At 42.8% G+C, this 23,564-nt stretch overlaps 2 protein-coding genes across 5 annotated transcripts in view; one reads left to right on the top strand and one right to left on the bottom strand.

The window, feature by feature from the left end:
- Positions 1–23,564, top strand: part of LOC135276766 (mitochondrial mRNA pseudouridine synthase RPUSD3) — a 132,667-nt gene that overhangs the window by 95,675 nt on the left and 13,428 nt on the right. The window lies entirely within an intron of this gene.
- Positions 414–22,572, bottom strand: LOC105726278 (zinc finger protein 431-like). 2 transcript variants are annotated; one of them, XM_064381574.1, is made up of 4 exons: positions 22,424–22,572; positions 21,239–21,337; positions 9,622–11,277; positions 414–7,862 (listed from the first exon to the last, which is right to left on the bottom strand). In XM_064381574.1, the coding sequence occupies exons 1-3, from the start codon at positions 22,569–22,571 to the stop codon at positions 9,989–9,991; spliced, it is 1,536 nt and encodes a 511-aa protein (XP_064237644.1). In that variant the 5' UTR covers position 22,572; the 3' UTR covers positions 414–7,862; positions 9,622–9,988. The 2 variants fall into 2 exon arrangements, with proteins under 2 accessions (XP_064237644.1, XP_064237645.1); XM_064381575.1 differs by having other exon boundaries at positions 21,239–21,334.

Below are 23,564 nucleotides of genomic sequence, written 5' to 3'. Positions count from 1 at the left end.
TAAACTTCCCTTTCCCCTGTCCTTTCCATGGGCATTGGGGACCTAATATGGTAAAATCGGTAACTGAGCTATCTTTGATCCAGAGGGAAGAATATGCATACGTTTACATTTCATTATAAGCAGTATCTCACCTTGGTAATCACAATCAATTACCCCAGTGAGCACATTAGGATAGGCTAGACTACCAGAGGACTAACCACACTATTCCCAGAGGCAATGGGCTCCAGATCCCAGTTGCAACCCCTTTAGGGTCTTCTCCTTCTTTTAGCACTCATTCATTGGGGCAGAGTAAGTCCAGGAAAGTCACTGGCAGTGCCCGTTTCAAGCAGGGTCTGGTGCTGGCTGCTCAAGAAGTTTCCCACCTGGTTACTGTAAGGTATATTGCCGAGTTAAAATGAGGAAACTGAGGCCAGTGAGAAAAAATGAGAATCCAATTTATTCAGCTCCCGGGCGAGGTTCTGTGGTCCAGGAAGGGGCCAGAGAAGTCGCAATGGGCTTCTCAGGGCGTGGGGTTTTATAAGAATTGGAGGTAGTGGATTGGTCATTGGGAAACAAAGAGCAGACAATTTCATTGGTAAGGAGATTTGATTGATTGTTAGGGAAACAAAGAGCAGACAGTTTCATTGGTAGGCTGACTGGCTGGCGAGGTTAATGTTAAACTGCCATTGGACAAATCTTCCGCGGGCTTTTTAAATTTTGAAAGGGTTGAGTGAGGATGAAGGAGTGGGCGTGTGGATCCTGCATGGAGAAACCAGATAGGAGCAGGTGTGGGGAGCCAGCACAGAGAGATAAGTGTGTCCATTTGGCTCTTCAGCGAGGCAGCCGGCCTTACATTCTGACCTTTTTGATGATATAGGACGTTGCTTCTTTCTGGCTACTTCCTGCTGAACAGGGGCGGAGTTGGGGGGGTCAGTTGGCCGGTGCCTCAGTTGGGAGTTGGACGTAGGGGTGAAGTAGCATTTGATTTATCGCCACCCTGGAAATTTCTTTCATGCAAGCTTGTAAAAACCTAAGAAAGAATGGGACCAGCATTAGTAGAAGACAAACCATGATTAGGGGAATGACAACAGGAGCTAGCCAGGTGAATATGGGAGATTGCCACCAGTTAAGAGGAAAGTTTGGTGCACTTGGCGTTCCTCGGAGGTCTTCCTTGAGGCGATAGAGAGTATTGACATTTTCTTCTACTTGGTCTGTTTCATTGATGTAATAGCAACACTGTTCCTGGAGAAACAGACAGGTACCTCCTTTCTCCGCCATTAGTAGGTCTAGAGCCCGTCGGTTTTGGAGAGTTACCTGGGCTAGTGACGTAATTTGTCGCTGAAGAGAGGCCAGAGAGGCAGCTGATGTTTCAATGGCCACATGGAGTTTGTTTTCTAGTTGAGCAGCTGAAGTGATACTGTAGCCTAAGGCGTCGCCTCCAATTCCAGCAGCTGTTAAAGAGGAGGCTAGGGAGAGGCCAACTACTATGGGGAGGAAGACAGCTCATTTGTTTCAGCCCTGAGGGGAAGATGGAAGGAGGGATAGAAATTCAGCTTGCCCATACACCTCTAGTTGTGGGACTAGGGTGACGGGCACACAGGGGAATGGGGAGGAGGTTTTGATAATTTTGGTTAGGGTTCCATTACACTAAAAGTACCCCCCTTGAGGCACATGAAAGGAAGAGTTTATATTTACTGTGGTGTTGCACTTAAGGCTGTGGTTGCCAGGTGTCCCATAACATAGAGAAAGAGAGTGGGAGTGTATTTTGAACAAGGGGATCCCCATTAAAGTGGTCTCAGGTCCTGTGGACTTTAGTGACAGGTTGAATCCAGTTCGGAGGGGAACTGCGGCTAAGGGGGGTTTGTTAAGAGAGGCACATAAAAAACAGTTGGTGAAATTTGTGGCTTTGGCTAAGTTTAACATATTAGCTCCCTGCTGCACTAACGTTAGCCAGGAGAAAGGTTGGGAATTGTTACCTGAGGGTTTGAGCTGTTTAGTTAGGGTGGCTTTATTTTGCAGGATGGTGTTGCCTACTGAGTTGAGCCGGTCTATTTCTACTGGCACAACGCGGATGTAGGACCGAAATATTAGCCACGTACCACTGGGGCAGCTGTCTGTAACCCAGGTGTAAACTTTACCTGCAGTTCCCTTTTCCCATCGCCCATCCTAAGGATCGCGGATAGTAAGGGATACCACACCCTGGCGATCGTTACCGGAGAGTAATACACTTTTTGGGGTATTAACGGGTTTGTAGGTTGTGTGTGTAACACATGAAGCATATGGGCATCCGCCATAGGTGGTGCTCCACCAGTGATAATAATCCTAGGTTTGATCATATAGAAAGCAGACGGCAAAATTATTCCAGGAGTTTTTTATGATATGGGACTTGGATAAAGGGAAATTAAATCGTATAGCTGATTGGCAGCCTGAGGGCTGGCAGTCTGCTTGGGCAAGGTATTGAGTTTTAGTAGTGGGGCCATCTGTCCAGGACTCTTGGAGATAGAACCGCCAGACATAATGGGGACTGGAATTAAGGGGAAGGACTAGAAGGGCCACAATGAGAAAGGTTTGGAGAGTTAGAGGGCAGTAGGCAGGGGCCACGCATAAGGCGGAGCCGAGTGGGACCTAAGGATTTGGACCTCTACTGGCAACTTTCAGGGGCCAGCTTGAAGCGGGACACATGGTACCAAGAGGTGTGGCCTAAAAGTTTGGCAGCAGTTGGGGTGGTTAGGATAACAATGTGGGGTCTTGACCACCTGGGCTGCAGAGACCTTGATTTGAGTTACTGAAGGAGGACACTGTCCCCTGGCTGAAGAGGTACTGTTGGATGTAAGTCCTTTAATTCTGGGACTACAGGGAGAGTGTGATCCGCGTGTTCCTTGAGTAAGTGGTGGAGGAGGGAGAGATATGGGAGATATGAGGCCAGAGGGGGTGGTTGTACTGGGAGATTGTGAGAAACCAGGAAAGGCCTGCCGTACAGCAACTTAAAGGGGCTGAGACCCGTTGGCTCCCTTAGGGTGACTCGGACCCAGGCCAGGGCAAGAGGTAGAAGTGTGGGCCAGGAAAGTTTTACTTCTATGGCGAGTTTGGTTAGGTCCTTGAGTATGCCGTGAGCCCGTTCAACCTTACCCGAAGACTGAGGGTGGTATGGGACGTGTAATTTCCATGAAATGTTGAGAGACTCAGCGACCAGCTGGACTACCTGAGCAGTGAAGGCCGGGCCGTTGTTGGACTGGATGGTCACTGGCAGGCTGAAGCGAGGGATGATTTCCTGAGTTAAGAGGGAGTCAACCGTGTCTGTGGTTTCTTTGGAGGTAGGGAAGGCTTTAATCCATTCAGAAAAGGTATTTATGAAAGTTAGGAAGTAGCGGAGTTTTTTTGTTTTTTTTTTTTTTTGAGGGGGCATATGAGTAAAATCAATTTGCCAGTCTTGGGCTGGCAGCTGGCCACGCATCTGGTGAGTGGGGAACTGAGGCCTCAAGCTGCCTTGAGGCGAGACCTTAGAGCAAGTGGCACATGCTTTGTGTACCCGCTCAATTGTTTGTTGTAAGCCTGGTAGAAAGAAGAGCGGCTGCACAAAGCGGCATAATGCCTTGGGCCCTATATGCAAGGATTGACGTATTTCAGTAATTATTTTTGAGGCCTGTTCCTGGGGAAGGGCAATTTTGTTGTTTAGGAAAATCTAACCTTGGTTAGATTTGTTTCCCCCTTTTGTTATAAGAGCCTGTCTTTCTGATTGCGAGTAGACAGGCATTGTGGCTGTGGCGAGGAAAAGGACCGGGGCAGGGGCTAGCCTGGTGTCTGTTAAGGATCTAGCAGCTGCATCTGCCCTTGCATTACCCCGGGAGACAGCATCTTGCTGGGGCTGGTGCCCTTGGCAGTGAATAACGGCAACATCTTTGGGCAGAGACAGGGCCTTTAGAAGATTAGAGATTTGAGTAGCATTAATTATGGGAGATCCTCTTGTAGTTAGGAACCCCCGTTCTTTCCAGAGAGCAGAATGACAGTGGGTGATAAGAAAAGCATATTTTGAATCAGTATAAATATTTACTCACTTGCCCTGTGGGAGCGTGAGAGCTCGGGTTAAAGCAATGAGCTCCGCTTTTTGTGAGGTGGTTCCATTGGGAAGTCGGCAAGCCTCAAGGGTGGCTGAATCCATGACTACTGCCTAAGCTGCCTTTCGCTGTCGCTCAGCCATTATTATAGAACTCCCATCTACATATAGAGTGAGGTCTGGATCAGGTAGAGGAAGGTCAGTTAGGCCTTCACGTGGTTTGGTTAATGTATCTATGAGTTCAGGACAGGAGTGGGCTGGAGAGGGAGAGTGAGACGGAAGAGGAAGCAAGGTAGCCGGGTTGAGTAGAGAGGTAGGATGGAGGCTGATTGAGGGATTTTTAATGAAGAGTAGGTGAAACTCCTGTAAATGGGAGGGTCCTAGGTGCACGAGAGACTTGTGAGAGAGTAGGTCAGTTAGCCGATGGGGAGAGAACACTGAGATGGGTTGGCCTAGGATAAGTTTTAGGGATTCTTTGGTTAGTTCCATTGCCGCTCCTAGGGCCTGCAGACAAGGCTGCCATCCTCTAACAGTAGGGTTAAGCTGTTTTGACAAATAGGCTATAGGCTGATAGGTGGGGCCCAGAGGTTGGGTTAAAACCCTTACTGCTATTCCTTGTTTTTCATCTGTGAATAAGTGGAATGGATGAGTGAGATCCGGTAATTGAAGAGGAGGTGCCTTGGACAGGGCAGCCTGCAGGGTTTTAAAGGCTTGTTTGACAACTCCTGGCTGGGAGAAGGGTCCCAGGGGGGTGTCTTTAGCTGCTGCATATAAGGGTTTGGCCAGAACAGCAAAGTTAGGAATTTAGTGATGGAAAAATTTTACAAATTTTAAAAGGGAGAGATTTTATTGGCTGTTTCTGGGGGCTGCAGTGTAAGTAGTGCCTTTTTGTGGTTTACTGTTAAGCCCTTAGTTTGGGGAGTAAGGTGGACACCCAAATAGATAACCGAGGTGGCTGACAGCTGTGTTTTGGAAGGGAAAACCCAGTAACCCCTAGACCTCAGGAAATTAAGGAGAGTGGCAGTATGCTGCCGTGACATGGAGAGGTAAGGGCTGCAAAGCAGCAGGTTGTCCACATACTGTAAGAGGAGACTAGGCTGAGGGGGGCAAGAGGTTAGGTTAGCTACTAATGCTTTTTTAAATATGTGAGGGCTGTCTCTAAAGCCCTGGGGCAGGACCGTTTAGGTTAAACTGCTGCGAGAGGTTAGTGTCGGGATTGGTCTAAGTAAAGGCAAAGAGGAAATAGGACTTAGGGTGAAGAGGAATGGTAAAGAAGGCATTCTTGAGGTTAAGGACTGTAAAATGAGAAGTAGTGGAGGGAATGTTTGATAATAGTGTGTATGGATTGGGAACTACAGGGTGGAGGGGAATTACTGCCTCATTGATAAGGCACAGGTCCTGAACCAGGTGAAAGCCGCACGGCTTTTGAACTGGCAATATAGGAGTGTTGCAAGGGGAACTGGTAGGAATGAGTCCCTGTGCTAGGAGTTAAGTGATAATAGGCTTTAGGCCTTGGCAGTGGGTTTTTGAGATGGGAAACTGAGGACAGGAGGGAAAATGGGTAGGGTCCTTGAGGAATATTTTGACTGGCATGTGATGAGTGGCAATTATGGGCTTGTAAGTATCCCATAACTGAGGGATTAACCATTTCAGGAGGAATAGGGGGTTGAAGCGAGGAATCGTGACTGGGTGCAAAGTTAATACCAGGAGATGGGTAGAAGATGGGGAGGACTGTGGAGAGCCAATGAGTTGGAGGGTAGCCCCTAAAGTCTGGAGGATATCTCGTCCCAGTAAGGGGACTGGGCACGAGGGTATGATTAAGAAGGAGTGGGTGAACGGATGTCCCTCCAGGTAACAAGTTAGAGGATGGGTCCGGTTGAGACAGGAGGGCTTCCCGTTAATTCCCACAACCGAGACCTGGGAAGGTGTACTAGGCTCTGAGTAGGAAGGCAATACAGAATAGGAAACCCCCATGTCCATTAAGAAGGAAATGGACTTACCCGCTCTTCGTAGCGCCCTGGGCTCAGCAAGGGTGATGGGGGTCTTCGAGTCCGGGTTGCGTTAATTATTCATGAGGCCAAGGAGTTCAAGTGAAGGGACTGCATCCTTTGGACTGGCCTGCCCTTCACATGGAGATGCAGGGGGTGAGCCTGTAGTCCAGAATGGGCAGTCTACCTTCTAGCATCCAGTTCATTTGCAGATTGGACAGGGTCCGGGAGGTGGACGTGGACGGGGCACTGCCGGGCCTAGTGTCCCTTTTGGCCACATTTGAAGCAGGGCCCGGGAGGGACCTTTGAAGTAGTCTGGGTGGGTTCTAGGGGACCTTTTTGGAGGAACTTTGAGGAGTTTTCCCCACCAGATGCTGGGCGTGCTGCCGGCCTCAGGGCTGCTACGATAGCTTGGGTTTGGAGGCTCACCTGTTGCTGTAAATGGACCTGGTGGATGGCCTTAGCCTTTTCCTCCCGGCCATTAAAAAGTTTAAATGCCAAGTTTACCAGGTCTCGTATGGGAGTTTTTCATATTTTATACCAGAATGCTTGGATGTAGGGAACCTCGGCCTACTTGCCTTTCCTTTGGCAAAAATTGTTTAAATTAGTGAGGACATTAAAGTTAAGTGTGCCCTCTGGAGGCCACTTGGACTGGTTGTTTAGCGGATACTGTGGCCAGGCTACGGTGGAGAGGAAGAGTAGCCTTTTGTTTTTTATAGAGAGGCCCAGCTTGGGTAGGTTTAGAACTAGGCATCCCAGTGGTGACTTAGGGTTTGGGTGGGATTTTTGGTTAACCATGATTTTTTTTCTTTTCTTTTCTTTTTTTTCTTTTTGTGAAACAGGAGGATTTTATTAAGGTGGCTACCGGCTTAGCAGATTAGCATTTTAATATTAAGCACTTAACAAAGACAGGGCTTGGCTTTTTATACATGAAGTACACAGTGGCACTAAAACAAGTTTGCAGGCATAGAACAAAGGCAATTTATTAAGCAGTAATAGGTACTTTACTTAGGCTTACATGTGATAGTTGCTATGTGACCCAGATGTTTGCTATCTGTAGAGCTCAAGGATTTTAGCACAGGCCTTATCTATTTCTTTTTGATACAGTGTTTAGAAAGCTAGAGTCCTGCCTGCTTGGGCATTTTTATGACCTTCACTGTAGAAACTTACAGTTATTAGCAATAGAGAACAAGAATACAAGAATTTGTAAACTTACAAAACTTGCAAAGCAGGATACAATTTTACTGGAAGGGGAAAAAAACTCACTCACACACTCACTCGGGAACAGAAGGAGAAACAGAAAGAGAAATTGAGAATATAATTAAACGGGAGCTGATTTGCCAAAGGGCAGGTTTTGGGGTTAGGAGCCAAGGTTTAATTTAGGCCTTAAGGGCCTGGAGGAGTAAACAGGGCTTCTAGTCACTCAAGTCTTGCCCGCTGCCGCAGAGATGACCGGTAGGCGTCCCGGATGACACTACCGGACACCAGAGAGGGTTCAGGAAGAAGGGGACGTCTCCCTCAGGTTCCTGACCCTCCGCAGACCCCTTACGGGGGGAAGACAAGAGCGTAGGGACGTCTCCTCTACACTCAGGTCCTCGAGGCGGAGCTGGAGCCCTGGGCCCTCAGCTGAACAGAGCCGGGGCCCTGGGCCCACGGCAGAGAGGAGTCCCTGACACGGCCACGGTTACAGACAGGGAGTCCAGAGTCAAGCAGCGGGAGAGGCTATGGGTAACAGAAGTCTTACCTTGCGGCGCAGTGGCTCCCTGGTCTAGCTTCAGGTGGAGGAGTCGGTTTCCCCTTTAGGAGGGGGTCTCACAACCCCTCCCGGGTTTCGGCACCAGCTGTAAGGTATATTGCCGAGTTAAAATGAGGAAACTGAGGCCAGTGAGAAAAAATGAGAATCCAATTTATTCAGCTCCCGGGTGAGGTTCTGTGGTCCAGGAAGGGGCCAGAGAAGTCGCAATGGGCTTCTCAGGGCGTGGGGTTCAAGGTTACAACAGTTTGCATTAGGTCCCTTAATTGAGCCTGTGAAATCGAGGCGTCACTAGTCTTAAGCAGCTGAACACTGTTGTCCCATGATAAAACCTTAGCCTGAACAATTCTGCCCCCCAACCCCAACATAGAAATCCCAAGTGGGCACCAATGACTTACTGATCATGCAATCCTTTTCACCTTCATTTTTGGGGGTCTGTAGCGATCTTTCACAACATTTCACACACACGGCACCAGCTGAAGGGGTCCAACCCACAGACCCTGACCCGGCAACAGATGAGAGATGTACACTGACACAGATATTTTGCCTGTCAGTCTGGCTGAGGGCCTGGGCCACTCACAGACACCAAGAAAAGTGCTGCAAAGAGTCACAGCCAAGGCCCCAATCAGCCAGCAACACTCATTTATTAGGTATAGATTAAATGACACAGATCTTAAAGAAACATCACTAGAGGGTAATTGACCTGGTTGCTGACTCCCCGAGTAGAGAGCAATTATGCACCTGCAGTTGATCATAGGTTGATCTTAGAACCACATGAGGAAACAAGCTATTTAAAGTATTCTACATTCCTTTGTATCCACACCCTAAGCTTTTAAGATAATTCTGCCTTCAGCCAAACCCTTTATGTAAACCCCCAGGCCTTCCAAGAGGGTGTGTGCTTATATTCTTTAATTTTACAGTTTCTCTCACCATCCTGACAGAACCTCAAAGGTCTCAAACTCCTGACCTCATTATCCACCTGTCTTAGCCCCCCAAACTGCTGGGATTACAGGCATGAGCCACTGCACCTGGCCAAAAGCTTTTATTATCTGAAAGATCTTCTGACAGTAATTGTATGTATAATGCTTTTATTACTCTCTGTGTTAAGATGTGAGCAGATATTAATGACCTTTTCAGTCTTTATATTTGTAGAATTTATCTGAATTGTAAATGCTTTCCGGTGCAATAATGTGTGAGCAATGGTTAAAAGTTTTGCCACATTGTTCACACATGTAGGCATTTTCTCCACTATCTTACCTACAATTAAGTGTGATGACCAATTAAAGGCTTTTTTAGGCTTTGCCATGTTTTTCACACACATGGCATTTCTGTACAGTACAAATTTTTTAATGCTTAGTTAAGAGTTGAGGATTTAGCTGGGCACAGTGGCTCACACCTGTAATCGCAGAACTATGGGAGGCTTAGGTGGGCAGATCATGAGGTCAGGGGTTTGAGACTAGCCTGACCAACATGGTGAAACTTAAAAATACAAAAATACCGCCGGGCACGGTGACTCACGCCTGTAATCCCAGCACTTTGGGAGGCCGAGACGGGTGGATCACGAGGTCAAGAGATCGAGACCATCCTGGTCAACATGGTGAAACCCTGTCTCTACTAAAAATACAAAAAATTAGCTGGGCATAGTGGCACGTGCCTGTAATCCCAGCTACTCGGGAGGCTGAGGCAGGATAATTGCCTGAACCCAGGAGGGGGAGGTTGCGGTGAGCCAAGATCACGCCATTGCACTCCAGCCTGGGTAACGAGAGTGAAACTCCGTCTCAAAAAAAAAAAAAAAAAAAAAAAAAATACATAAAATACAAAAATTAGCTGGGTGTGGTGGCACGCACCTGTAATCCCAGCTACTTGGGAGGCTGAGGCAGGAGAATTGCTTGAACCTAGGAGGTGGAGGTTGCAGTGAGCCGAGAGTGTGCCGTTGTACTCCAGCCTGGGTAACAGAGCAAGACTCTGTCTCAAAAAAAAAAAAAAAAAAAAAAAAAGTTGAAGATTGGTTAAAGGCTCTGCCACATTTTTCACACTTGTAGATTTTTCTTAGTAGTATGAATTATTTTAATAAGATATGAGGACTGGTTGAAAGCACTGCCGCATTCTTCACAGTTGGTATGGGTTCTTCCCAGTATAAATTTTCCCATGTTTATTAAGAGTTGAGGATTGGTTAAAGACTTTGCCACGGTCTTCACATTTGTAAGATTTCTCTCAAGTATGAATTATCTTATGTTTAGTAAGTTTTGAGGATCGGTTAAAAGCTATGCCACATTCTTCACATTTGTAGGGTTTCTCTCCGGTGTGAATTCTCTTATGTGTAGTAAGGATTGAGGAATGGCTAAAAGCTTTACCACATTCTTCACATTTGTAAGACTTCTCTCCAGTATGAATTATCTTATGTGTAGTAAGGTTTGAGGATTGGTTAAAAGCTTTGCCACATTCTTCACATTTGTAAGGTTTCACTCCAGTATGAATGATCTTATGTTTAGTAAGCGTTGAGGACCAACTAAAGCCTTTGCCACATTCTTCACATTTGTAGGGTTTCTCCCCAGTATGAGTCATCTTATGTGTAGTAAGGTTTGAAGACACACTAAAGGCTTTTCCACATTCTTCACATTTGTAGGGTTTCTCTCCAGTATGAATTCTTTTATGTTTAGTAAGGGTTGAGGACCAGTTAAAGCCTTTGCCACATTCTTCACATTTGTAAGATTTCTCTCCAGTATGAATTATCTTATGTTTCGTAAGGTATGAAAATCGGTTAAAGGCTTTGCCACATTCTTCACATTTGTAGGGTTTCTCTCCAGTATGAATTCTCTTATGTGTAGTAAGCTGTGAGGACCGGCTGAAGGCTTTGCCACATTCTTGACATCTGTAGCGTTTCTCTCCAGTATGAATCATCCTATGTGTACTAAGGGTTGAGGGGTGCTTAAAAGCTTTGCCACATTCTTCACATTTGAAGGGTTTTTCTCCAGTATGAATTATCTTATGTGTAGTAAGGGTTGAGGACTGCTTAAAAGCTTTGCCACATTCTTCACATTTGAAGGGTTTCTCTCCAGTATGAATTATCTTGTGTCTAGTAAAGGTTGAGAACCACTTAAAGGCTTTGCCACATTCTTCACATTGGTACAAATTCTCCCCAGTATGAACTCTTTTATGTTGACTTAGGTGTAAAAGCATGCAAAATGATTTGTCACATTTTTTACATTTGAAAGGTTTTTTTCTAGTATGTCTTGTCTTATGTCTATTTGAATTTAAAAATTTATGAAAGACTTTTACATATTTATCACATTGAAATACTTTGCTCTGGGTAGTTGTCAAACACTGGCTTAGTTCATTATAACCTCCTTTGTGCACCTTACACTCATCCACACTTGCAGAGCCTTTTCTTAACTGTAAATTCTCATGTCCACATTTTCCATATCTTCTCAGTATCACCTGTTTAAAAGAACCTTTCATGTCTTGCTCTGGCCAAAGATTTTTGGGAAAATAAGAACACATAGCTGAAAGAAAAACAACAAATTATTAAACTTACTATATTTAGATAAACATACTTTATGAATAATCTATATTATACAAACTACATAAGCAAGATGCCATAATAAAATACTACAGGCCCTAAATCCTTCATAGACATATAAATGTAATAAAAATCATTTGAGAAAAACAAATGTGTAAAGTTCCCCAGGTGAGTACAATGCAAAGACACAGAAGAAAAAGAAAAGTCTGTTATATTTACCCAACAAAGTTCTTTCTGCTCTCCAATATAACACAGTGCTTTTCAAAGTAAATTCCTAACTTTTGGTTTTTTAATAAACAAAATACTGGCACATACATCTATATTAATTGATTCTAGGGGCCTTTTCAAAAACTGGTCTCCCATAACATAAAGTGCTGGAAGAAATGGTGGTATATTTTGGAATGACAGTTTGGGTTTGCTGAGACCAAAGGTGAATGTTACAGCAACAGAGAGACTGTAGTACAACAGACAGAAAACAGATGTCACAAATGATTACTAAGATGAAGCAGAGATCAATTCCCTTAACTAAAAATTAAACACAAAATTTTAGACAATACATTCTTTTTAATAAAAAAAGAGATGGGGGTTACACCATGTTGGCCCAGCTGGTCTCGAACTCCTGGCCTCAAGTGATCCACCCACCTTGGCCTCACAAAGTGCTGGGATTACAGGCATCAGCAACTGGACAAGATGCGTTCTAAGAACATGTTTGTTTGAGAGTATCCCAGAATCTCTAACCAAGGTAATAGTTTTCAGACTATGCCAGGACAGAGCTACATTATAAAGATTGTGAAAAGTAGCTTTATTTAATGTCCAAACCTTAATCAAAGATTACAATAAATATAAAATATGGCAAAATAGTTCCAAAAAAAATTATAAAATTTTCAGGAAGAAACCATAAAAATGATGTGTATGTTAATTTTAAAAATTGAAAATAATAAATTGAATACTCAATTAGTAAAGTAGAAACACAAAGAACTATAGAAAATCAGAATAAAATGAGGATAAGAACAAAAATATCGCCAGGCATGGTGGTTCACACCTGTAATCTCAGCACTTTGGGAGGATAAGGTGGGCAGATCATGAGGTCAGGAGATTAAGACCATCCTGATACACGGTGAAACCCCATTTCTACTAAAATACACACACACACACACACACACAAAAAAATTAGCCAGGTGTGGTGGTGCGCACCTATAGTTCCAGCTACTCAGGAGGCTGAGGCAAGTGAATTCTTTGAACCCATCAGGCAGAGGCTGCAGTCAGAAGAGATCATGCCACTGTACTCCAGCCTGGCTACAGAGCAAGACTCCGTCTCAATATATGTGTGTGTATGCAAAAAACAGAAATTGTAAAGTTAAGAAACATAGAAAATATCACTAAAAAATTCTTTTTTAAAATTTTTTTATTTTTATAAAGACGGGGTTTCACCATGTTGGACAGGCTGGTCTTGAACTCCTGACCTCAGGTGATCTGCCCACCTTGGCCTCCAAAGTGCTTGGATTACAGCCGTGAGCCACCACTCCTGGCCATAACTAAAAAATTCTTAAAGAAAAAAAAACATCAAAATGAAGAAGCTCGGGCTGGGCGCGGTGGCTCACACCTGTAATTCCAGCACTGTGGGAGGCCGAGGCAGGTGGATCATGAGGTCAGGAGATCAACACCATCCTGGCTACCATGGTGAAACCCCATCTCTATTGAAAATACAAAAAATTAGCCAGGCATGGTGGCATGCGCCTGTACTCCCAGCTACTCAGAAGGCTGAGGCAGGAGAATCACTTGAACCCAGGAGGCAGAGGTTTCAGTGAGCCAACATCATGTCACTCCACTCCAGCCTGGGTGATAGAGTGAGACTTCATCTCAAAAAGAAAAAAAGCAGCAGCAGCAGCTCAACAAACAGAGTAAGGTACACACAAAGATATTTATAACAAACACATATAAGCACAATTTCAAAAAAGTCACAGACAAGAAGAGGATGAAGTTGTAAGATAAAAATGATGTGTCATTTATAAGCATAGTCTTATGAGATAGCCGCTGAACTGTCAACAAACTTTGCAGGCTAAAAGGAAACTGTGTGATATAGTCAAAGCCCTGGGAAAAAAAACAACAAAAAAAGATATAAAATGAGAATAATACCATCAGCATATCTGTCCTGCCAAATAAAAGAATAAACTTCAAAAATAACCAAATTCTGAAAAGTATATTTGTACTTCATATGCCCTAAAAAGAAAAGGTGCTGAAAGCAGCTGCTTCTACTCAAAATAACATGATTTAACAAAATAGCACAATCATATAAAATACATTATTCTCTGGGACAGAAATGTACATGCAACAAAAAATGGAATTTCTTAGCATAATAATGATACAAAAACATTTTAAAATATTCTCTAAAAAAAAATTTTTTTTTTTTTAGACGGAGTTTCGCTCTCGTTTGCACTCCAGGCTGGAGTGCAATGGCGCGATCTCGGCTCACCGCAACCTCCGCTTCCTGGGTTCAGGCAATTCTCCTGCCTCAGCCTCCTGAGTAGCTGGAATTACAGGCACGCGCCACCATGCCCAGCTAATTTTTTTGTATTAGTAGAGATGGGGTTTCACAATGTTGACCAGGATGGTCTCGATCTCTCGACCTCGTGATCCACCCGCCTCTGCCTCCCAAAGTGCTGGGATTACAGGCTTGAGCCACTGCGCCCGGCCCTTTTTTTTTTTTTTTTTGAGACGTAGTTTCGCTCTTGTTACCCAGGGTGGAGTGCAATGGCGCGATCTCGGCTCACCGCAACCTCCACCTCCTGGGTTCAGGCAATTCTCCTGCCTCAGCCTCCCGAGTAGCTGGGATTACAGGCATGTGTCACCATGCCCAGCTAATTTTTTGTATTTTTAGTAGAGACAGGGTTTCACTTTGTTGACCAGGATGGTCTCGATCTCTTGACCTTGTGATCCACCCGCCTCGGCCTCCCAAAGTGCTGGGATTACAGGCATGAGCCACCGCGCCCGGCCCTTCTCTAAAATTTGAAAGGTAAAAGCATAGAAATCATTATAAACATTTGTCAATATACAATATAATGTATATAATTACCAACATCACTTACAAATTTGAGGCAGACGTAATGAGAAAAAATTTTTGAATGCAACTAAAGTTCATTTTTTACCAGATTAAAATACATTGTTTTATCTTTTAGATGTTTTACATAATCCCCAAGGTACCACCAAGAATATATCTGCATAGCTGGCAGAAGACTTTCCTATACAGTGAAACAAACAAACAAAAAGAATATATTTGCACAGGTAAATGAAAATAAGGAAGAAGTAAAAACATATCAAGATAGGTATAAAAAAGGCACAAACACAGAAAAAGAGAAAATGAGGAACAAAGATACAAGAAGCAAATAAAACCGTAACATTTCTAAATCTTCATAAGAAAAGTAAAATTCTTTTCAGACAAGCAAATGCTGAAGGAATACATCGCCACCAAGCCTGCCTTGATAGAACTCCTAAAAAAAGCACTAAATATGGGAAGAAAAAAACATTACTCCTGCTTAATAACAGTGAGAGACTTTAACACTCCACTGTTAATATTATACAGATCATTGAGTCAGAAAAGTAACAAGAATATTTAGGACCTGAACTCAGCTGTGGGTCAAGTAGACCTGATAGATATCTAGAGAATTCTCCAGCCACAAACAACACAATACACATTTGTTTAAGGTCCACATGGCACTTAATTCTAACACTGATCACATAATTGGAAATAAAACACTACTCAGGAAATGCAAAAGAACTGAAATCATCACAAACAGTCTCTCAGACGGCAGTGAAATCAAATTAAAACTCAAGAGCAAGAAACTCACCAGGCACAACAGCTCATGCCTGCAATCCCAGCACTTTTTTAAAAACTGATTCTTGCTCTGTCATTAGGCTGGAGTGCAGCGGTGCGATCTCGGAACCTCCACCTTCTGGTTCACGTGATTCTCCTGCCTCAGCCTCCTGAATAGCTGGGACTATGGGCGCAATGTCACCATGCCCAGCTATTTGTTGTTGTTGTTGTTTTTTAATTTTTAGTAGAAACAGGGTTTCACCATGTTGGCCTAAAAGGTCTTGATTAGAGGCCAATGTGGGTAGACTGCTTGGTATCAGGAGGTTGGGGTCAGCCTGGCCAACATGGTGAAACCCCATCTCTAGGAAAAATACAAAAAATTAGCTGAGCAGGGTGGCACATGCCTGTAATCTTAGCTACTCAGGAGACTGAGGCACAAGAATCACTTGAAGCCAGGAGGCAGAAGTAACAGTGGACAAAGATCATGCCACTGCACTCCAGCCTGGGTGACAGAGTAAGATTCTGTCTCAAAAAACAACAAAAACAACAACAACAAAAACTCAAGAATATGAAACTCACTCCAAAACACACAACTACATGAAAATTGCGCAATCTGCTCCTGAAGGACTTCTGGCCAAATAATAAAATTAAATCAGAGGCTGACAATTACAGCCATAGCCTTCTAACCATGTCCAATCTTGGAAGCTAAGCAGGGTCAGGCCTTACTGAGACTTAGATAGAAGATTGCCTGGGAATACTGGGTGCTGTAAGCTTTGGCCAGGCAAGGTATATCATGCCTGCAATCCCAGCACTTTGGGAGGCTGAGGCGGGCAGATCACCTGAGGTCAGGAGTTCAAAACCAGCCTGGCCAACATGGTGAAACACCATCTCTACTAAAAATACAAAAATTAGCTGGGTTAGGTGGCAGGCGCCTGTAATCCCAGCTGCTTGGGAGGCTGAGGCTGGAGAATGGCTTGAACTTGGGAAGCGGAGGTTGCTGTGAGCTGAAATTGTGCCACTGCACTTCAGCCTGGGTGACAGAGCAAGACTTCGTCGCAAAAAATAAAAATAATTTAAAAGAAAGAAAAAATCAGCTAGGCCATAACCAATATTGGGGTCATATTTATAAACAAACACATATATATAATCTGATTATGATAGACATATGGCTGATTTATCTCTCAAACCTCAAATTGACTTAAAGCATACAAACAAAGTTGCAAATTGGCTAAAATTATATAAGAAAAACTAAAAACACAATATGCTGATGTTAAGAAACCTACACTAAAAAAAAACACTACTATGAAACTGCACAACAATAAAAAACATGTTTACTCATAAAATCTGGTATGCAATATTGATTTACTATTAAAAGAGAATTGTTGCCGGCCGGGCGCGGTGGCTCACGCCTATAATCCCAGCACTTTGGGAGGCCGAGGCGGGTGGATCACGAGGTCAAGAGATCGAGACCATCCTGGTCAACATGGTGAAACCCCGTCTCTACTAAAAATACAAAAAATTAGCTGGGCATGGTGGCGCGTGCCTGCAATCCCAGCTACTCAAGAGGCTGAGGCAGGAGAATTGCCTGAACCCAGGAGGCGGAGGTTGCGGTGAGCCGAGATGGCGCCATTGCACTCCACCCTGGGTAACAAGGGCGAAACCCTGTCTCAAAAAAAAAAAAAAAAAAAAAAAAAAGAAAAAAAAAAAAAAAGAGAATTGTTTGCGCAGTGGCTCATGCCTATAATCCCAGCATTTTGAGAGGCTGAGGCCAGTGGATCACCTGAGGTTGGAAGTTTGAGAGCAGCCTGATCAACATAAAGAAACTTTGTCTCTACTAAAAATACAAAATTAGCTGGGTGCGGTGGCACAGGCCTTTAATCCCAGCTATTTGGGTGGCAGAGGTTGTGGTGAGCCGAGATCATGCCACTGTATTCCTGCCTGGGCAACAAGAGCAAAACTCCATCTCAAAAAAAAAAGATCCAGATAACAATATTTGACTGTGTACTGATGGAAGGCAAGTACTTCAAATAATTTGGCATGCACTGTGTGGCAGTAAAATTTCACAGAACATGCATTATATTTATAAATAGAATATTCTAATGAGAAAGTTTAATAAAAGCAGTTGAAGAAATGTGATAATTTTTAAATATATGCTATTCTTACACAAAATGAAACTGCTGTAATCCCACTTTAGAAGCAAAGAATAAATTATATTGCTAAATTAAAACTTATATTTTGAAGAACAGAGTTAGAGCCTCTAATATGTAAACCAAATATTCAGAAATAAATTATGTTACCATTTAGATGTATGCTGAAGAAACTGGGTGAAAATCCTATAATTCCTTTTTACCTGCAACAAACTTAATTTATAAGTAACCATTTTAGTAATATGGAGTGCCTACAAATTATCTAATTTACTTCGGGCATAACATAAATTCTACAATATTGTTCTAAATATTTGAATCTAAAATTACAGATATTTGAAACAAAAAAAATATGAAGTAAAAATGTATAGAAAAAGTAATATCAGTGACATAAAAAAATAAAAGGTGCTCATTGACCAGGCGCAGTGGTTCATGCCTGTAATCCCAGCACTTTGGGAGGCTGAAGCAGGCAGATCATGAGATCAAGAGACTGAGACCATCCTGGCCAACATGGTGAAACCTCGTCTCTACTAAAAACACAAAAATTAGCTGGGTGTGGTGGCACACTCCTGTAGTCCCAGCTACTCCGGAGGCTGAGGCAGGAGAATCACTTGATTCCAGGAGGCAAAGGTTGCAGTGAGCCAAGATTGCAACACTGCACTCTAACCTCACGACAGAGTGAGACTCCATCTCAAATAATAATAATAAATAAAAGGTGCTGTATTTGATTATCCTCCCCACAGCAAAAAAAATTTTTCAGTCATCCCTAACAAAAATTCCTTCATGAGAGAGCCAGGCATTATGGCTCACATGTGTAATGACAGCTACATGGTACACTGAGGTTGTAAAATTTCTGCAGGCCACGATTTCAAGACTACCCTGGGTGATAAGCACAACCACATCTCCAAAGTAAGTGCCTTTAAGAGAGCTTTGAGATCCAGGGAGGGAGTTGTGAAACTTTGCTAAAGCCCAAGATTGAGGAGTATTCTTTTCAGAGGACAGGTTCTTATTTAGATAGGAAACTACAGGACCCCTGGCCTTGGTTACAGACCAAGAAATGGCCCAACCAACTTGGTCCCACTGAGATTTCTGAAGTTTACTCTAGTTACAGTCTTCTCCTAGTTACAGTCTGGGAGAGGTCCTGCTTTTTCAGAGACCTGGAGGAAGATACCAATTTGCAGTCATGCAGGCAGGCCTACAGAGCTTGGTTTTTACTGTGGTCCCAGAAGCAGTTCAATGACTCAGTTCCACATCTCTGAGCCACAGTTCATGACCAGTTTTGCCTAAATAGAAACCCACACAGCAATGTGAGGAAATTCTCTCTGGTATTCAGTGAAAACCATACCCATTCACATACTGATATAAGGGTAATTATGGACCCAATTGCAGAAATCTGCCCTGTGTCTGCCCTACAGATCAAAGTCCTGAAGAATAGTCAATCTGTCCAAAATTAGAATGGGAATTACAATTAACCAAGGCCTTTGTAACAAGCCATCTAAAGGTGGACCCGAGCCGGGGGCAGTGGTTCACGCCTATAATCCCAGCACTTTGGGAGGCTGAGGCTGGTGGATCACGAGGTCAAGAGATCGAGACCATCCTGGTCAACATGGTGAAACCCCGTCTCTACTAAAAATACAAAAAATTAGCTGGGCATGGTGGCGCGTGCCTGTAATCCCAGCTACTCAGGAGGCTGAGGCAGGAGAATTGCCTGAACCCAGGAGGCGGAGGTTGTGGTGAGCCGAGATCGCGCCATTGCACTCCAGCCTGGGTAACAGGAGCGAAACTCCGTCTCAAAAAAAAAAAGAAATAAATAAAGGTGGACCCTAGGGCAGACACAGCAGCCTTGTGACCAAGCTACAATCCCTCCACTACAAACCCAGAGGGACCCATTTGCAGGTAGATCATGAGGTCAAGAGTTCAACACCAGCCTGGCCAAGATGCTGAAACTCTGTCTCTACTAAAAATTCAAAAATTAGTGGGTGAGGTGACAGGCACCTGTAATCCCAGCTACTTGGGAGACTCAGGCAGGAGAACTGCTTGAACTTGAGCGGCAGAGGTTACAGTGAGCCAAGATTACACCACTGCACTCCAGCCTGGGTGGGAGAGTGAGACTCTGTCTCCCAAAAAAAAAAAAAAAAAAAAATTGGAATTGAAGAGAAATTAAGTAAAAAGTTGATGTTTGTGGATTGTATAATCTTATATATATATAAAAATACACAGTACATTAAAATTTGTCTAAACTAATAAATTCAGTCAATAACTTAACAAAACACAAAATTAACATGGAAGTTATGGTTCCATGCACTTAAACTGATACAGTAGAGAAAAAAAAATCTTATTTATAATAGCATTAAATTTCTGAGAACAAATTCAACCAAGAAGGTAAAAAATCTTTACAGTGAAATATGTATCAATCAAAGAAATTTAAAAAGACAAAAATAAATTTAAAAATATTTCATTTTGGCCAGGTACAGTTGCTCACACCTGTAATCCCAACACTTTGAGAGGCAGAGGTGGACGGATCACGAGGTCACAAGATCGAGACCAGTCTGGACAACATGGTGAAACCTCGTAACTCTACTAAAAATACAAACATTAGCACGTGGTGGCACATGCCTGTAATCCCAACTACTCGGGAGGCTGGGGCAGGAGAATCATTTGAACTCAGGAAGCGGAGGTTGCAGTGAGCTGAGATCAGGCCATTGCACACTAGCCTGGTGACCTAGTGAGACTGACTTTGGCATGCCACACAGTGCATGCCAAATTATTTGAAGTACTTGCCTTCCATCAGTACACAGTCAAATATTGTTATCTGGATCTTTTTTTTTTGAGATGGAGTTTTGCTCTTGTTGCCCAGGCAGGAATACAGTGGCATGATCTCGGCTCACCACAACCTCTGCCTTTTCCCACCTTTCAAGTCTATGGATTGAAAGAATATTGTTAAATTGCCAGATTATCTAAAGTAATCTATATATTCAATAAACTCCCAATCAAAATTCCAGTTGCATTTTTTCACAGTAATAGAAAATACAATTTAAAATTTATAAGAAACTACAATAAACTTCAAATAGCAAAAGCACTCTTGAGAAAAAAGAACAAAGTAAGGCTGGGCGCAGTGGCTCACACCTGTAATCCTAGCACTTTGGGAGGCTGAGATGGGTGGATCACCTGAAGTCAGGAGTTCAAGACCAGCCTGGCCATCATGGAGAAATTCCATCTTTAAAAAAACTAAAAAAGTTAAAAAAAAAAAAAAAAAGAACAAAGTAGAGGGACATCATAATTTACAATTTCACACTGTATTTTAAGACTATAATAATACAAACAGAATGGAATGTGCAGAAAAATTCACAAAGAAACCTTTAATGGAACAGAAACCACTACTCTCACACATCTTAGACATGATGCAAAAAGAGAACTAAAAAATAGTTTAACATGGAGTTTTTCAAAATTATGCAGATATTTGTGTCTCCCAAAAAATGAAAAAGAAGATAGATGTACGGTCCTCTTTTTTTAGACGGAATCTCACTCTGACACCCAGGCTGGAGTGCAGTGGCATGATCTCAGCTAACTGAAACCTCTGCCTCCTGAGTTCAAGTGATTCTTCTGCCACAGCTTCCCAAGCAGCTAGGATTAAAGGCGCCCACAACCACATTGGACTAATTTTTGTATTTTTAGTAGAGATGGGGTTTCACCATGTTGTCAAGGCTGGTCTCGAACTCCAGACCTTGTGGTCTGCTGGCCTTCACCTGGCTCTCACTGTAAACGTGAAGGAAGATCACCCAAGGAAAAGTAGAATTCTTAGATAATTTAACAGCGTAAGACAGAAGATGCCCCTATGTAAGAGAAAAATTTAAGAAAATACTCAGGCCTCCCAGAAACTATTTGCTTTGCAACGCAGCTGCCCAAATCATGTTGTAAGAACTGGCTTTTTGTTTGTTTGATCTTTGGACCTCTCATCTGTGTTGTTTGTTGTATTTACTCTCACCTACCTGTGGGTTTGGCCATGATCTCATATCTCTTCATATTCCAGGGCTCTTTTCCTTTCTCCAGACAGGTGATCGGGTTTTGCTTAGAGACAGCAATACCTGCTTTATTAAAAATAAATAACATAAATCTTTCTTACAGTCTCTAATTACCAACCTAGTACTGTACTCAGTAAAAACGATATGATAGAATATTCTAGAAAATTGATCCCAAACTACTAATTAATGAGAGACATCTCTAAATATTTAGGAAATATTTTAAATTTTCAGGTCCCTTCATTTTACTACCTGGTACTCATGAATCAAAAATTGATGGTGGTCGGAGGTGCCGCACAGAAAATTGAAAAAAAAAAAAAATGTTGACGGTGGCAAATAGGTATTTTTTTTTTTGAGACGGAGTTTCGCTCTTGTTACCCAGGCTGGAGTGCAATGGCGCGATCTTGGCTCACCGCAACATCCACCTCCTGGGTTCAGCCAATTCTCCTGCCTCAGCCTCCTGAGTAGCTGGGATTACAGGCGCGCACCACCGTGCCCAGCTAATTTTTTGTATTTTTAGTAGAGATGGGGTTTCACCATGTTGACCAGGATGGTCTCAATCTCTTGACCTCGTGATCCACCCGCCTCGGCCTCCCAAAGTGCTGGGATTACAGGCGTGAGCCACAGGGCAAATAGATACTAAGATATGGGCATCTGGGTATGGTGGCTCACGCCTGTATTCCCAGCACTTTGGGAGGCCAAGGAGGGCCAATTACATCCTAGCTAAACTGGTAAAAACCCTTCTCTACTAAAAATACAAAAATTAGCCAGACATGGTGGTGCGCACCTGTAGTCCCAGCTACTCAGGAGGCTGAGGCAGGAAAATTGCTTGAATCCAGGGGGCAGAGGTTACCATGAGCCAAGGTCACACCACTACACTCCAGTCTGGGTGACAAGAGCAAGACTCTCTCAAAAAAAAAAAAAAAAAAAAAAAAGATATGGGCAATAGTATTTTATGCCACTAAATTTTAGAAATGTGGAGTGTAGGTGAAGATAAAACATGTTGAAGAAATTCTTTTCTACACAGACAAATCATCAAGATTTTCTTAAAATAAGGATCAGAAACATTTATACAAAGCATAAATTACAAAATAAAAAATAAAAGACATCAACTTTTAGGGTATACTAAGAATTGTGTATTAAAGTTATTCTCACCCAAGAAGACCAGGTTTCTGTAGTTCTCTAACATCACATTTCTATATAAATTCTGCTGAGCAGGGTTCAGGCATTGCCACTCTTCCAGAGAGAATTCTATGGCCACATCCCTAAATGTCAGTGTCTCCTGAAAAACACATAGACACATATATTTACCAAGTGGCCATGGGCAGAATTTATTATTTGAATTAAGGTTAAACAAGAGAATAAAGAGAATTGATTCTGACTTATAAGAATAACTGAAATTAGTCTGGGTGTGGTGGCTCATGTCTGTAATCCCAGGTGGGTGGATCACGAGGTCAGGAGTTCAAGACCAGCCTGACCAACATGGTGAAAGTCGGACTTTACTAAAAATACAAAAACTATCTGGGCATGGTAGCACACACCTGTAATCCCAGCTACTCAGGAGGCAGGAGAATAGCTTGAACCCAGGAGGCAGAGGTTGCGGTGACCTGAGATCTTGCCACTGCACTCCAACCTGGGTGACAGAGTAAGACTCTGTCTCAAAACAACAACAACAAACAAAGGGTAACTGAAATTATCCAATAATTTTCAACACAGAAATTTTCTTTAATGTATTCTCTTACTCTGAAGAGAATGGCATAAGATCCAAAACACCAGTGCATATATAATACTCTTCTCTATAATAAAGTATATAGTTAAGGACAGAAACACAAATACATACATTTTTGAGTGCTATATTTACAACATAATGAGTGTGTATATTTTTTAGACAAAAAAATGTTGATTTAGAAAGTACCTCTCAAATTTAAATGAGTACAATAACTGGAGATCTTGTGGTGAAGTTTTTTTTTTTGTTTGTTTGTTTTCCCCAGAAGACCTGGAATAAAGTCTGAGTTTTTAAAATTCTAACAAGGTCACTAGTAATGCCAATGTTTTTGACCCAAGAAGACTACCTTGTCAAACATTCAGTAAGGGAAAGAGACTTTTTCCCAATTTTTCTGGCCTGTAAACAAAGGTAAGAGCCTTCATTTCCCAAAGACAGACTTGTGTCACACCAAAAAAAAAAAAAAAAAAAGAAAGAAAGAAACATAAGAAAAAAATGGCAGGTGCCAGATTAAATGTGATGGTTTATGCAAATTAGCTGCATAAAGATACTTAATGATAGAGAAAAATAATT

This window comes from Aotus nancymaae, unplaced genomic scaffold, assembly GCF_030222135.1.
Source record: "Aotus nancymaae isolate 86718 unplaced genomic scaffold, 86718_ANA_hifiasm-v0.15.2.pri h1tg000028l, whole genome shotgun sequence".
In the NCBI taxonomy this organism is placed as follows: Eukaryota; Metazoa; Chordata; class Mammalia; order Primates; family Aotidae; genus Aotus; species Aotus nancymaae.
This window is presented reverse-complemented; position numbering and strand designations above follow the sequence as displayed.